Source organism: Bombina bombina, chromosome 1 (genome assembly GCF_027579735.1).
Source record: "Bombina bombina isolate aBomBom1 chromosome 1, aBomBom1.pri, whole genome shotgun sequence".
NCBI lineage: Eukaryota > Metazoa > Chordata > Amphibia > Anura > Bombinatoridae > Bombina > Bombina bombina.
In genome coordinates, this window is record NC_069499.1 from 350,869,536 (window position 1) to 350,886,804 (window position 17,269).

General features: G+C 39.2%; 1 protein-coding gene across 1 annotated transcript in view; it reads left to right on the plus strand.

Annotated features, from left to right (window-relative positions):
• LOC128658006 (rac GTPase-activating protein 1-like) overlaps positions 1-17,269 on the plus strand; it is a 578,168-nt gene that overhangs the window by 502,186 nt on the left and 58,713 nt on the right. Inside the window, exon 13 of the mRNA XM_053712449.1 lies at positions 3,921-4,026. Coding sequence (XP_053568424.1) covers positions 3,921-4,026 — 106 coding nt within the window. The remainder of the gene's footprint in view (positions 1-3,920; positions 4,027-17,269) is intronic.

The window sequence follows — 17,269 nt, forward strand, 5'->3', positions numbered from 1 at the left end:
TCAGCATGAAGGGGCGGCCCCCGATCCGGGACCAGATCTAGTGGGGGGCAGACTATCATTTTTCGTCCAGGCTTGGATAAGAGACGTTCAAGACCCTTGGGCAATAGATATAGTATCTGAGGTATACAAACTGGAGTTCAGAAATTCTTCCCCCAGAGGAAGATTCCTTTTTCTCGATTGTCTGTAGACCAGATAAAGAGAGAGGCGTTCTTACGTTGTGTAAGAGACCTCTACTCCATGGGAGTAATTTGTCCCATTCCAATTCAGGGACAGGGGTTTTATTCAAATCTGTTTGTAGTTCCCAAAAAAGAGGGAACTTTCAGACCTATCTTAGATCTCAAGATGGAAACTATTCGTACCATTCTTCCATTGATCCAGGAGGGTCAATTTATGACTACCGTGGATCTAAAGGATGCATATCTTCATGTTCCTATCCACAGAGATCATTGCAAGTTCCTGAGGTTTGCCTTTCTGGACAAACATTTTCAGTTCATTACTCTTCCTTTCGGCCTAGCCACGGCACCCAGAATTTTCACAAAGGTTCTGGGGTCGCTGCTAGCGGTTCTGAGACCGCGGGGCATTGCAGTGGTGCCTTATCTGGACGATATTCTGATCCAGGCGTCATCTTATCAGTTAACAAGGTCTCATACCGACATTGTTCTGGCCTTCCTGAGGACTCATGGGTGGAAGGTAAATCTGGAGAAGAGTTCTCTAGTTCCACAGACAAGGGTTCCTTTCTTGGGAACTCTAATCGACTCTCTATACATGAAAATATTTTTGACGGAGGTCAGAAAATTAAAGATTCTGAACACATGCCGAGCCCTTCAGACCAATCCTTGGCCGTCAGTAGCTCAGTGCATGGAGGTTATTGGGTTGATGGTAGCGGCAATGGACATCATTCCATTTGTTCGGTTTCATCTCAGGCCTCTGCAACTGAACATGCTCAGACAGTGGAATGGAGATTATACAAATTTGTCTCCTCAAATACATCTGGATCAGGAGACTAGGGACTCTCTTCTATGGTGGTTGTCGCTGATCATCTTTCCCAGGGGACGTGCTTTCGCAGACCCTCATGGGTGATAGTGACAAGGGATGCCAGCCTGTTAGGATGGGGAGCAGTCTGGAATCAGGGGGTCTGGACTCAGGCGGGGTCTCTCCTTCCCATTTGTATTCTAGAATTGAGAGCAATATTCAATGTGCTTCAGGCTTGGCCTCAGTTGGCTTCGGCCCAATTCATCAGATTTCAGTCAGACAACATAACTACGGTGGCCTACATCAATCATCAGGGGGGGAACAAGAAGTTCCTTAGCGATGACAGAAGTAGCCAGGATAATTCAGTGGGCGGAGTCTCACTCTTGTCATCTGTCCGCGATCCACATCCCAGGGGTAGAAAACTGGGAAGCAGATTTTCTGAGCAGACAGACATTTCATCCGGGAGAGTGGGAACTCCATCCGGAGGTATTTGACGACCTGGTTCTCAGATGGGGCAGGCCGGAGTTGGATCTCATGGCATCTTGTCAGAATGCCAAGCTTCCGAAATACGGGTCCAGGTCCAGGGATCCCCAGGCCGAGCTAATAGATGCCTTGGCAGTGCCTTGGTCCTTCAGCCTAGCTTATGTGTTTCCTCCATTTGCTCTCCTTCCCCGGGTGATTACTCGAGTCAAACAGGAGAGGGCATTGGTGATACTCATTGCCCCTGTGTGGCCTTGCAGGACTTGGTATGCTGATCTGGTGGACATGTCATCCCAGCCACCGTGGAAGCTTCCATTGAGGAAAGACCTTCTTATTCAGGGACCCTTCCATAATCCAAATCTAATTTCTCTGCAGCTAACTGCTTAGAGATTGAACGCTTAATTTTATCTATGCGAGGGTTTTCTGATTCGGTCATAGATACCTTGATTCAGGCAAGTAAGCCTGTTACTAGAAAGATTTACCATAAGATATGGCTTAAATATCTTTATTGTTGCAAATCCAAGGGATACTCATGGAGTAGGGTTACGATTCCTAGGATTTTGTCTTTTCTTCAAAGTGAATTGGAGAAAGGGTTGTCAGCAAGTTCCTTAAAGGGACAGATTTCTGCTTTGTCTATTTTGTTACACAAGTGTCTGGCAGATGTTCCAGATGTTCAATCTTTTTGTCAGGCTCTGACTAGAATCAGGCCTGTGTTTAGACCAATTGCTCCTCCTTGGAGTTTGAATTTAGTTCTTAAAGTTCTTCAAGGGGTTCCGTTTGAACCTATGCATTCCATAGATATTGTTATTATCTTGGAAAGTTTTATTTTTGGCTGCTATTTCTTCTGCTCGCCGAGTTTCTGAGCTTTCTGCATTACAATGTGATTCTGCTTATCTTATTTTTCATTCAGATAAGGTGGTGTTACGTACCAAACCTGGTTTTCTTCCTAAGGATGTTTCAAATAAAAATATTAATCAGGAAATTGTGGTTCCTTCCTTGTGTCCTAATCCTTCTTCTAAGAAGGAGCGACTGTTACATAATTTGGATGTGGTCCGTGCCTTGAAGTTTTACTTACAGGCAACTAAGGATTTTCGTCAATCTTCTTCCCTGTTTGTTGTGTTTTCTGGGAAGCGTAGGGGTCAGAAAGCTACGGCTACCTCTCTTTTTGGCTGAAGAGTATCATCCATTTTGCATATGAGACTGCTTGACAGCAGCCTCCTGATCGAATTACAGCTCTTTCCACTAGGGCTGTGGCTTCCTCATGGGCATTCAAAAATTATGCTTCGGTTGAACAGATTTGAAAAGCTGCAACTTGGTCTTCTCTTCACACTTTTTCCAAATTTTCCAAATGTTATACTTTTGCTTCGTCCGAGGCTGTTTTTGGGAGAAAAGTTCTTCAAGCAGTGGTTCCTTCCGTTTAGGTCCCTGTCTTGTCCCTCCCTTTCATCCGTGTCCTATAGCTTTGGTATTGTATCCCACAAGTAAGGATGAAATCCGTGGACTCGTATCTTGTAAAAGAAAATGAAATTTATGCTTACCTGATAAATTTGTTTCTTTTACGGTACGATGAGTCCACGGCCCACCCTGTTTTTGTATGACAGGTCTTTTATTTTGTTAAGTCACCTCTGCACCTTGGCTTTTCCTTTCTCTTCCTAACTTCGGTCAAATGACTGGAGTGGGAGGGAAGGGAGGAGCTATATATACAGCTCTGCTGTGGTGCTCTTTGTCTCCTCCTGTTGACCAGGAGGCGATATCCCATAAGTAAGGATGAAATCCGTGGACTCATCGTATCGTAAAAGAAACAAATTTATCAGGTAAGCATAAATTTAATTTTTACATTGTTCTCTCCAAGTATTGGTGATTGGTTTATGGACAGATATAAGATAAAGAAGCAGGTATATGTACACAATGTGATAAAGTAATGAGATCTGATTATACCTACAAGCTCAACCCATTTTATTAGGTTGTGGCTTCAAAATGCAAAATCGGCTAATTAATAAACACAAATAAGCCTTAAAAAGCAAATCTCATATATTTTATACTCTGCAACTTTAAAAAAAGTAATTGGAAACTTATTAAGGGAAAAACAATTTTATAGTATACTGTCCCTTTAAGGCTCAGAAAAGCCAATTTAGAATATGCCCAGGGAAGCCAGGAAAATGCAATCCTATATACAGGTAACCAGAGGAGTGGTTCATTCTGTCATACACCTCAAGAGAGGGGTTCTCACTAGTAAGCATTACCAGAGGGAGACCCAAGATAGTAAGGTTTTATACTTCTTACTTGAAGTAGCATCCCCTGAAGTGTTGTTTCTACCTACTTGAGTGCACAATAATACATATTCACTTATGCAAAGTTACATGACACTATTTAGAAAACTGATTAATCAGTAAGCAGAGATCTTATTGTTTCATACAAATTGACTTGTCATTTTTTTTCTGATTTATTTTTATTTGAAATCCTCACAGATATTATCAAAGAAAGTGACAGTAAAGCCGAAATTTGCCAAGCGGTACACGAGCTTCCTGCTGCGAACAGAGAAACCCTAGCTTTTCTCATCTTGCACTTGCATAGGTAACAGTCAAGTGCCCTCCATAATACTTTCTTTAGGTAGTTTTGTTAATAAATATACCTTATTGTATGTTCTAATTGCAAATTATTGATATTGCATTTTACTTATATTTATTGAGGCAGATCCTGTGTTCTTGAAAACTATTATGCATTATCCTCTTATTCTGTAAGCTAGCAATGATGTATGCTGATTCCATAGTATAGTTTATGATGATGTCACATGCAGTGGGGAAGGGCCGGAACACAGAGCTATTTTTTGTATTGTTCTAAATATTTTAAGTGCTCTATAAAGAGATGGACACTTTATTAAATAATATTGTATGGTTTTAAAATTTTATTTCAAAATGTAATTCATTATATTGTAGGGGAATATAACTTTATCATAAATTTGTGAGTTTGGAGGAGTGAATGGATGTGAAATGTTGAAGAATAAAGTGATATACAGGTAGCCCTCAGTTTACGCTGGGGTTAGGTTCCAGGACGAATGGTTGTAAATCAAAACTGTTGTAAATTGAAACCCAGTTTATAATGTAAGTCAATGGGAAGTGAGGGAGTTAGGTTCCAGGCCCTTCTCAAAATTGTCATATGTAACACCTAATACATTAGCATTTAAAGTCTTCATTTCAAACCTTTAAAAATAAACAGCATTATAAACCTAATAATATAGATTGTATCATCATCAAACTAAGTTTCTTTCATGTAATTGGCAAGAGTCCATGAGCTAGTGACGTATGGGATATACATTCCTACCAGGAGGGGCAAAGTTTCCCAAACCTCAAAATGCCTATAAATACACCCCCCACCACACCCACAATTCAGTTTTACAAACTTTGCCTCCTATGGAGGTGGTGAAGTAAGTTTGTGCTAGATTTCTACGCTGATATGCGCTTTGCAGCATGCTGAAGCCCGGTTTCCTCTCAGAGTGCAGTGAATGACAGAGGGATGTGAAGGGAGTATTGCCTATTGAATGCAATGGTCATCCTATCAGGGATCTATTTCATAGGTTCTCTGTTTTCGGTCGTAGAGATTCATCTCCTACCTCCCTTTTCAGATCGACGTTATACTCGTATATACCATTACCTCTGCTGATTCTCGTTTCAGTACTGGTTTGACTATCTGCTATATGTAGATGAGTGTCATTTGATAAGTATGTCTTATTTTATTTATGACACACTCAGCTATGGTTTGGCACTTTATATGTAAAGTTCTAAATATATGTTTTATACTTATATTTGCCATGATTCAGGTTAATCAGTATATTTCCTTCTTACAGACTGTCAGTTTCATTTTGGGAAATGCATATGAATAAAAAAAATTCTTACCTGAAATTTTTTCAAATTGATTTTTCTTTCTAAATTGCGGGCTGTTAGGCTCGCGGGAGCAAAAAATGCTATAATTTTTGGCGCGAGAATTAAGTTTTTTGACGTTATGATGTCATTTCCGGTGTCTTAGTTGGCGCCGAGAGTTTTCACGTAGTTGCGTCATCTATGACGCTCGTGTTTGTTTGCAGACGTTTTTTTGACATTATTTAAGTTTTTGTTTCTTTTTGCTTCTGGTTTCCAGAGGCTTATTCTGTTTGCATTTTTTCCCATTCCTGAAACTGTCATTTAAGGAATTTGATAATTTTGCTTTATATATTATTTTTTCTATTACATATTGCAAGATGTCTCAATCTGACCCTGTATCAGAATCTACTTCTGGAATGCTGCTGCCTGATGTCGGTTCTACCAAAGCTAAGTGCATTTGTTGTAAACTTGTGGTAACTGTTCCTCCGGCTGTAGTTTGTGTTAGTTGTCATGATAAACTTTCAAAAGCAGACAATATTTCCATTAGTAGTAGTCCATTACCTGGTGTTGTTCCTTCAACATCTAATGTTCAGGATATTCCTGTTAATGTGAGAGAATTTGTTTCTAATTCTATTCAGAAGGCCGTGTCTGTTATACCTCCTTCAAATAAACGTAAAAGGTCTTTTAAAACTTCTCATAAATTAGATGAATTTTTAAATGACCGCCAGCATTCTGATTTTTCTCTGAGGATCTATCTGGTTCAGAAGATTCTGCCTCAGATATTGACACTGACAAATTTTCATATTTATTTAAAATGGAGTTAATTCGTTCTTTATTAAGAGGTGTTGATTGCATTAGATATGGAGGAGTATAGTCCTCTTGATATTAAAACCAGTAAACGTTTAAATTCGGTCTTTAAGCCTCATGTAGTTATTCCAGAGGTTTTTCCAGTTCCTGATGCTATTTCAGATGTAATTTCTAGGGAATGGAATAGTTTGGGTACTTCATTTACTCCTTCTTTAAGGTTTAAGAGACTGTACCCTTTTCCGTCTGATAGATTGTAGTTTTGGGAAAAAATCACCAAAGTTGATGGGGCTATCTCTACTCCTGCTAAACGTACTACTATTCCTACGGCAGATAGTACTTATTTTAAAGATCCTTTAGACAGGAAGCTTGAATCTTATCTAAGGAAGGCTTATTTATGTTCAGGTCATCTTCTTAGGCCTGCTATTTCTTTGGCTGATGTTGCTGCGGCTTCAACTTTTTGGTTGGAGGCTTTAGCGCAACAAGTATCAGATCATAATGTGTATAGCATTGTTAAGCTACTTCAACATGCTAATAATTTCATTTGTGATGCCATTTTTTATATAATTAGAATTGATGTCAGGTATATGTCTTTAGCTATTTTAGCTAGAAGAGCTTTATGGCTTAAATCTTGGAATGCGGATATGACTTCTAAGTCAACGTTGCTATCTCTTTCTTTCCAAGGTAATAAATTGTTTGGTTCTCAGTTGGATTCTATAATTTCAACTGTCACTGGGGGAAGGGAGCTTTTTTGCCTCAGGATAAAAAATCTAAGGGTAAATTTAGGGCTGCTAACCATTTTCATTCCTTTCATCAGAATAAGGAACAGAAGCCTGACCCTTCCCCTAAAGGAACGGATTCCAATTGGAAGCCTTCTCCAGTCTGGAATAAATCCAAGCCTTTTAGAAAATCTAAACCAGCCCCCAAGTCTGCATGAAGGTGCGGCCCTCATTCCAGCACAGCTGGTAGGGGGCAGACTACGATTTTTCAAAGATGTTTGGATCAATTCAATTCAAAATCATTGGATTCAGAACATTGTTTCTCATGGGTATAGAATAGGTTTCAAGGTAAGAAGACCGCCTGTGAGAAGGTTTTTTCTCTCACGCATTCCAGTGAACCCAGTAAGGCTCAGGCTTTCCTGAAATGTGTTTCAGACCTGGAGTCATCTGGGGTAATAGTGCCAGTTCCATATCTGGAACGGGCTCTGCAGTTTTATTCAAATCTGTTCATTGTACCAAATAAAGAGAATTCTTTCAGACCAGTTCTGGATCTAAAAATTTTGAATCGTTATGTAAGAATACCAACATTCAAAATGGTGACTATAAGGACTATTCTGCCTTTTGTTCTGCAAGGGCATTATATGTCCACAATAGACTTACAGGATGCTTATCTTCATATTCCAATTCATCCAGATCACTATCAGTTCCTGAGATTCTCTTTTCTAGACAAGCATTACCAATTTGTTGCTCTTCCTTTCTTTCATGTAATTGGCAAGAGTCCATGAGCTAGTGACATATGGGATATACAATCCTACCAGGAGGGGCAAAGTTTCCCAAACCTCAAAATGCCTATAAATACACCCCTCACCACACCCACAATTCAGTTTTTACAAACTTTGCCTCCTATGGAGGTGGTGAAGTAAGTTTGTGCTAAGATTTCTACGTTGATATGTGCTTCTCAGCATTGTTGAAGCCCGATTCCTCTCAGAGTACAGCGAATGTCAGAGGGATGTGAAGTGAGTATCACCTATTGAATACGATGATTTCTCTAACGGGGGTCTTTTTCATGGGTTCTCTGTTATCGGTCGTAGAGATTCATCTCCTACCTCCCTTTTCAGATCGACGATATACTCTCAAATTTACCATTACCTCTACTAAGAACTGTTTTAGTACTGGTTTGGCTATCTGCTATGTCTGGATGGGTGTCTTTTGGTAAGTATGTTTTCATTTACTTAAGACACTCTCAGCTATGGTTTGGCACTTTATGCAAATTATATAAAGTTCTAAATATATGTATTGTACTTATATTTGCCATGAGTCAGGTTCATGTATTTCCTTCTGCAGACTGTCAGTTTCATATTTGGGAATATTAACACTTTAAGAAATTTATTTCTTACCTGGGGTTTAGTCTTTTTCAATTTGACTACTTTTTGCATTTGCGGGTATTAGGCCCGTGGGTGCGTCAAATGTTAGACATTATTGCGTCATTTTTGGTGTGAACTTTTTTGGCGCAGGAAATTACATTTCCGGCGTCATACGTGACGTCGAGACCTTTCACACGGCGGCGTCAGTGACGCAAGTGTGTCATTTCCGGTCATTTTTGGCGCCAAAAAAGTTTACGTTACATTGTGTGTCATACTTGGCGCCAATTTTTCTTCATTATTTCAATACCCCATTGTTGTTTGCCTCCTGCTTTCTTTTCTATCAAGAGGCCTATGCTTTTGCATTTTCTTTCATGTAATTAGCAAGAGTCCATGAGCTAGTGACGTATGGGATATACATTCCTACCAGGAGGGGCAAAGTTTCCCAAACCTTAAAATGCCTATAAATACACCCCTCACCACACCCACAATTCAGTTTTACAAACTTTGCCTCCTATGGAGGTGGTGAAGTAAGTTTGTGCTAGATTCTAGTTGGGGCCCGGTTTTCCTCTCAGCGTGCAGTGAATGTCAGAGGGATGTGAGGAGAGTATTGCCTATTTGAATTCAATGATCTCCTTCTACGGGGTCTATTTCATAGGTTCTCTGTTATCGGTCGTGGAGATTCATCTCTTACCTCCCTTTTCAGATCGACGATATACTCTTATATATATATACCATTACCTCTGCTGATTTTCGTTTCAGTACTGGTTTGGCTTTCTACAAACCTGTAGATGAGTGTCCTGGGGTAAGTAAGTCTTATTTTCTGTGACACTCTAAAGCTATGGTTGGGCACTTTTTTATAAAGTTCTAAATATATGTATTCAAACATTTATTTGCCTTGACTCAGGATGTTCAACATTCCTTTTTTTTCAGACAGTCAGTTTCATATTTGGGATAATGCATTTGAATCAATCATTTTTTCTTACCTTAAAAAATTTGTCTTTTTCCCTGTGGGCTGTTAGGCTCGCGGGGGCTGAAAATGCTTCATTTTATTGCGTCATTCTTGGCGCTGACTTTTTTGGCGCAAAAAAATCTTTTCTGTTTCCGGCGTCATACGTGTCGCCGGAAGTTGCGTCATTTTTTTGACGTTCTTTTGCGCCAAAAATGTCGGCGTTCCGGATGTGGCGTCATTTTTGGCGCCAAAAGCATTTAGGCGCCAAATAATGTGGGCGTCTTATTTGGCGCTAAAAAAATATGGGCGTCGCTTTTGTCTCCACATTATTTAAGTCTCATTATTTATTGCTTCTGGTTGCTAGAAGCTTGTTCACTGGCATTTTTTTTCCCATTCCTGAAACTGTCATTTAAGGAATTTGATCAATTTTGCTTTATATGTTGTTTTTTCTATTACATATTGCAAGATGTTCCACGTTGCAACTGAGTCAGAAGATACTTCAGGAAAATCACTGCCCGGTGCTGGAGCTACCAAGCTAAGTGTATCTGCTATAAATTTTTGGTATCTGTTTCTCCAGCTGTTGTTTGTATTGCATGTCATGACAAACTTATTAATGCAGATAAAATTTCCTTTAGTACTGTTACATTACCTGTTGCTGTTCCGTCAACATCTAATTTTCAGAGTGTTCCTGATAAACATAAGAGATTTTATTTTTTTAAATCCATTAAGAAGGCTATGTCTGTTATTTCTCCTTCTAGTTTACATAAGTCTTTTAAAACTTCTCTTTTTTCAGATGAATTTTTAAATGAACATCATTCTGATACTGATAATGGTTCTTCTGGTTCAGAGGTTTCTGTCTCAGAGGTTGATGCTGATAAATCTTTGTATTTGTTCAAGATGGAATTTATTCGTTCTTTATTTAAAGAAGTATTAATTGCATTAGAAATAGAGGATTCTGGTCCTCTTGATACTAAATCTAAACGTTTAAATAAGGTTTTTAAATCTCCTGTAGTTATTCCAGAAGTGTTTAATCTCCCTGATGCTATTTCTGAAGTAATTTCCAGGGAATGGAATAATTTGGGTAATTCTTTTACTCCTTCTAAACGTTTAAGCAATTATATCCTGTGCCATCTGACAGATTAGAGTTTTTTGGGACAAAATCCCTAAGGTTATGGGGCTGTCTCTACTCCTGCTAAATGTACTACTATTCCTACGGCAGATAGTACTTCATTTAAGGATCCTTTAGATAGGAAAATTGTATCCTTTCTAAGAAAAGCTTACTTATGTTCAGGTAATCTTCTTAGACCTGCTATATTTTTAGCGGATGTTGCTGCAGCTTCAACTTTTTGGTTAGAAGCTTTAGCGCAACAAGTAACAGATCATAATTTTATAGCATTATTATTATTCTATAACATGCTAATAATTTTATTGGTGATACCATCTTTTGATATCATTAGAGTTGATGTCAGGTATATGTCTCTAGCTATTTTAGCTAGAAAAGCTTTATGGATTAAACTTGGAATGCTGATATGTCTTCTAAGTCAACTTTGCTTTCCCTTTCTTTCCAGGGTAATAAATTATTATCTCAACTGTTTCTGGAAGGAAGGGAACTTTTTTACCAAAGGATAAAAAATCTAAAGTAAATTTAGGTCTAATAATCATTTTCGTTCCTTTCCTCACAACAAGGAACAAAAGCCTGATCCTTCATCCTCAGGAGCGGTATCAGTTTGGAAACTATTTCCAGTTTGGAATATATCCAAGCCTTATAGAAACCTATAGCCAGCTCCTAAGTACCCATGAAGGTGCAGCCCTTATTCCAGCTCAGCTGGTATGGGGCAGATTACGTTTTCTTCAAAGAAATTTGGATCAATTCCGTTCTCAATCTCTGGTTTCAGAACATTGTTTCAGAAAGGTACAGAATTGGCTTCAAGTTAAGGCCTCCTGCTAAGAGATTTTTTTTCTTTCCCGTGTCCCAGTTAACACAGCAAAGGCTCAGCATTTCTGAAATGTGTCTCAGATCTAGAGTTGGCTGGAGTAATTATGCCAGTTCCAGTTCTGGAACAGGGGCTGGGGTTTTATTTTATCTCTTCATTGTACCAAAGAAGGTCAATTCCTTCAGACCAGTTCCGGATCTATCAATATTGAATTGTTATGTAAGGATACCAACATTCAAGATGGTTACTGTAGGACTATCCTGCCTTTTGTTTAGCAAGGGCATTATATGTCTACAATAGATTTACAGGATGTGTATCTGCATATTCCGATTCATCCAGATCACTTTTAGTGTCTGAGATTCTCTTTTTAGACAAGCATTACCAGTTTTGTGGCTCTACCGTTTGGCCTAGCCTCAGTTCCAAGAATTTTTTTCAAAGGTTCTCGGTGCCCTTCTTTCTGTAATCAGAGAACAGGGTTTTGGTATTTCCTTATTTGGACGATATCTTGGTACTTGCTCAGTCTTCTCATTTTCGAAGAATCTCATACGAATCGACTTGTGTTGTTTCTTCAAGTTCATGGTTGGAGGATCAATTTACCAATCAGTTCATTGATTCCTCAGACAAGGGTAACCTTTTTAGGTTTCTAGATAGATTCAGTGTCTATGACTCTGTCCTTGTCAGACAAGAGAAGTTTAACATTGATATCAGCTTGTCAAAACCTTCAGTCACAATCATTCCCTTTGGTAGCCTTATGCATGGAAATTTTAGGTCTTAGGACTGCCGCATCAGATGCGATCTCCTTTGCTCGTTTTCACATGCGACCTCTTCAGCTCTGTATGCTGAACCAATGGTGCAGGGATTACTCAAAGATATCTCAATTAATATCTTTAAACCGATTATACGACACTCTCTGACAGGGTGGACAGATCACCATCGTTTAGTTCAGGGGGCTTCTTTGTTCTTCCGACCTGGACTATAATCTCAACAGATGCAAGTCTTACAGGTTGGGGAGCTGTGTGGGGGTATCTGACGGCACAAGGGGTTTGGGAATCTCAGGAGGTGAGATTTCCGATCAATATTTTGGAACTCCGTGCAATTTTCAGAGCTCTTCAGTCTTGGCCTCTTCTGAAGAGAGAGTTGTTCATTTGTTTTCAGATGGACAATGTCACAACTGTGGCATACATGAAAGAAGTATCTCGAATTTGGTTTGGGCGGAATCCAGCTCCTGTCTAATCTCTGCGGTTCATATCCCAGGTATGGACAATTGGAAAGCGGATTATCTCAGTCGCCAAACGTTGCACCTGGGCGAATGGTCTCTTCACCCAGAGGTATTTCCTCAGATTGTTCAAATGTGGGAACTCCCAGAAATAGATCTGATGGTTTCTCATCTAAACAAGAAACTTCCCTGGTATCTGTCCGGATCCCGGGATCCTCGGGCGGAGGCAGTGTATGCATTATCTCTTCCTTACAAGTGTCATCCTGCCTATATCTTTCCGCCTCTAGTTCTTCTTCCAAGGGTATTCTCCAATATTCTAAAGGAATGGTCGTTTGTCCTGCTGGTAGCTCCAGCATGGCCTCACAGGTTTTGGTATGCGGATCTTGTCCGGATGGCCTCTTGCCAGCTGTGGACTCTTCCGTTAAGACCAGTCTTTCTGTCTCAAGGTTCTTTTTTCCATCAGGATCTCAAAACCTTAATTTTAAGGTATGGAGTTTGAACGCTTGATTCTTGGTCAAAGAGGTTTCTCTGACTCTGTGATTGATACTATGTGACAGGCTCGTAAATCTGTATCTAGAGAGATATATTATAGAGTCTTGAAGACTTATATTTCTTAGTGTCTTTCTCATCTTTTTTTCTTGGCATTCTTTTTGAATACCGAGAATTTTACAGTTTCTTCAGGATGGTTTAGATAAAGGTTTGTCCGCAAGTTCTTTGAAAGACAAATCTCTGCTCTTTCTGTTCTTTTTCACAGAAGGATTGCTAATCTTCCTGATATTCATTGTTTTGTACAACCTTTGGTTCGTATAAAACCTGTCATTAAGTCAATTTCTCCTCCTTGGAGTTTGAATTTGGTTCTGGGGGCTCTTCAAGCTCCTCCTTTTTAACCCATGCATTCTTTGGTCGTTATATTACTTTCTTGGAAAGTTTTGTTTCTTTTGGCCATCTCTTCTGCCAGAAGAGTCTCTGAATTATCTACTCTTTTTTGTGAGTCTCCTTTTCTGATTTTGCATCAGGATAAGGCGGTGCTGCGAACTTCTTTTGAATTTTTTACCTAAGGTTGTGAATTCTAACAACATTAGTAGAGAAATTGTGGTTCCTTCATTATGTCCTAATCCTATGAATTCTAGGGAGAAATCATTGCATTCTTTGGATGCTGTTAGAGCTTTGTAATATTATGTTGAAGCTACTAAGTCTTTCCGAAAGACTTCTAGTCTATTTGTCATCTTTTCCGGTTCTAGAAAAGGCCAGAAAGCTTCTGCCATTTCTTTGGCATCTTGGTTGATATCTTTATTTCATCATGCCTATGTTGAGTCGGGTAACACTCCGCCTCAAAGGATTACAGCTCATTCTACTAGGTCAGTTTCTACTTCCTGGGCGTTTAGGAATGAAGCTTCGGTTGATCAGATTTGCAAAGCAGCAACTTGGTCCTCTTTGCATACTTTTACTAAATTCTACCATTTTGATGTGTTTTCTTCTTCTGAAGCAGTTTTTGGTAGAAACGTACTTCAGGCAGTGGTTTCAGTTTGAATCTTCTGCTTATGTTTTTTCATTAAAATTTTATTCTGGGTGTGGATTATTTTCAGCAGGAATTGGCTGTCTTTATTTTATCCCTCCCTCTCTAGTGACTCTTGCGTGGAAAGATCCACATCTTGGGTAGTCATTATCCCATACGTCACTAGCTCATGGACTCTTGCTAATTACATGAAAGAAAACATAATTTATGTAAGAACTTACCTGATAAATTCATTTCTTTCATATTAGCAAGAGTCCATGAGGCCCGCCCTTTTTTGTGGTGGTTTTGATTTTTTTGTATAAAGCACAATTATTCCAATTCCTTATTTTATATGCTTTCGCACTTTTTTCTTATCACCCCACTTCTTGGCTATTCGTTAAACTGAATTGTGGGTGTGGTGAGGGCTGTATTTATAGGCATTTTAAGGTTTGGGAAACTTTGCCCCTCCTGGTAGGAATGTATATCCCATACGTCACTAGCTCATGGACTCTTGCTAATATGAAAGAAATTAATTTATCAGGTAAGTTCTTACATAAATTATGTTTTTTCCAATTCCTGAAACTTTCATTTAAGGAAATAGATAATTTTGCTTTATATGTTGTTTTTTCTCTTACATTGAACAAGATGTCCAAATCTGATCCTGCCTCTGAAGTTTCTGCTGGAACATTGCTGCCTGACATGGGTTCTACAAAAGCTAAGTGCATTTGTTGTAAAATTGTAGAAATTATTCCACCGAATGTCATTTGTAATAGTTGTCATGATAAACTTTTACATGCAGATAGTGTTTCTATCAGTAATAGTACATTGCCAGTTGCAGTTCCTTCAACTTCTAATGTGCATGATATACCTGTAAATTTTAAAGAATTTGTTTCTGATTCTATTATGAAGGCTTTGTCTGCATTTCCACCTTCTAATAAACGTAAAAGGTCTTTTAAAACTTCTCATTTAGCTGATGAAATTTCAAATGACCAACAACATAATAATTTATCCTCTTCTGATGAGGATCTATCTGAAACAGAAGATCCTTCCTCAGATATTGACACTGACAAATCTACTTATTTATTTAAAATAGAGTATATGCATTCTTTATTAAAAGAAGTGTTAATTACTTTGGATATTGAGGTAACCAGTCCTATTGACGTTCAGTCTAATAAACGTTTAAATACTAGAACTTTTTCCCATTCCTGAGGCTATTTTTGATTTCTAGGGAATGGAATAAGCCAGGTACTTCCTTGATTCCTTCTTCAAGGTTTAAGAGATTGTATCCTTTACCAGCAAAATCTATAGAGTTTTGGGAAAAGGTCCCCAAAGTTGATGGGGCTATTTCTACTCTTGCTAAACGTACCACTATTCCTATGGAAGATAGCACTTCCTTTAGGGATCCTTTAGATAGGAAACTTGAATCTTATCTAAGGAAGGCCTATTTATATTCAGGTAATCTTCTCAGACCTGCTATTTCTTGGGGTGATGTTGCGGCTGCATCAACTTTCTGGTTGGAAAATTTAGTGCAACATGAATTGGATTTTGACATAGCATTGTTCGCTTACTGCAACATGCTAATCATTTTATTTGTGATGCAATTTTTGATATAATCAAAATTGATGTTCGATCCATGTCTTTAGCTGTCTTAGCTAGAAGAGCTTTATGGCTTAAATCTTGGAATGCTGATATGACATCTAAATCTAGATTACTATCTCTTTCTTTCCAAGGTAATAATTTATTTGGTTCTCAGTTGGATTCTATTATTTCAACTATCACTGGAGGAAAATAATTTTTTTGCCTCAGGATAAAAAACCTAAGGGTAAATCTAAGGCTTCTCACCGTTTTCGTTCCTTTCGTCGGAATAAGGAACAAAAACTCAATCCTCCTCCCAAGGAATCTGCTTCCAGTTGGAAGCCTTCCTCAAATTGGAATAAATCCAAGCCATTTAGGAAACCAAAGTCTGCCCCTAAGTCCGCATGAAGGTGCGGCCCTCATTCCAGCTCAGCTGGTAGGGGGCAGATTAAGGTTTTTCAAGGATTGTTGGGTAAAATCTGTCCAAAATCATTGGATTCAGAGCATTGTCTCTCAAGGGTATCGAATAGGATTCAAAGTAAGACCTCCTGTGAGAAGATTTTTTCTCTCACGCATCCCTGTAAATCCAGTAAAAGCTCAGGCTTTTCTGAAGTGTGTTTCAGACCTGGAGTCTTCAGGGGTAATCATGCCAGTTCCTCTTCAGGAACAAGGTTTGGGGTTTTATTCAAATCTATTCATTGTACCAAAGAAAGAAAATTTGTTCAGACCAGTTCTGGATCTGAAAATTTTGAATCGTTATGTAAGAGTACCAACTTTCAAGATGGTGACTATAAGGACTATTCTGCCTTTTGTTCAGCAAGGACATTATATGTCCACAATTATATGTCCACAATAGACTTGCAGGATGCATACCTTCATATTCCGATTCATCCAGAACACTTTCAGTTTCTGAGATTCTCTTTTCTAGACAAGCACTACCAATTTGTTGCTCTTCCATTTGGCCTAACAACAGCTCCAAGAATCTTTTCAAAGGTTCTGGGTGCCCTACTATCTGTAATCAGAGAACAGGGTATTGCGGTGTTTCCTTATTTGGACAATATCTTGGTACTAGCGCAGTCTTTACATACTGCAGAATCTCACACGAATCAACTAGTGTTGTTTCTTCTGAAACATGGTTGGAGGATCAATTTACCAAAAAGTTTCTTGATTCCTCAGACAAGGGTCACCTTTTTAGGCTTCCAGATAGATTCAGTATCCATGACTCTGTCTCTAACAGACAAGAGACGTTTAAAATTGGTTGCAGCCTGCCGGCACCTTCAGTCTGTCATTCCCTTCAGTGGCTATGTGCATGGAAGTTTTAGGTCTCATGACTGCAGCATCGGCCGCAATCCCCTTTGCTAGTTTTCACATGAGACCTCTACAGCTTTGTATGCTGAATCAATGGTGCAGGGATTATACAAAGATATCACAATTAATATCCTTGAATCCCAATGTATGACACTCTCTGGTAGAACTCCGTGCAATTCTCAGGGCTCTTCAGTTCTGGCCTCTACTAAAGAGAGAACCGTTCATTTGTTTTCAGACAGACAATATCACAACTGTGGCTTATGTCAATCATCAGGGTGGGACTCACAGTCCCCAAGCTATGAAAGAAGTATCTCGGATACTTGCCTGGGCGGAATCCAGCTCCTGTCTAATATCTGCGGTGCATATCCCAGGCGTAGACAATTGGGAGTTGGATTATCTCAGCCGCCAGACTTTACATCCAGGGGGGGAGTGGTGTCTCCATCCAGATGTTTTCTCAGATTGTTCAGATGTGGGGGCTTCCAGAGATAGATCTCATGGCCTCTCATCTAAACAAGAAACTTCCCAGATACCTGTCCAGGTCCAGGGATGTTCAGGCGGAAGCAGTGGATGCGCTGACACTTTCTTGGTGTTATCAA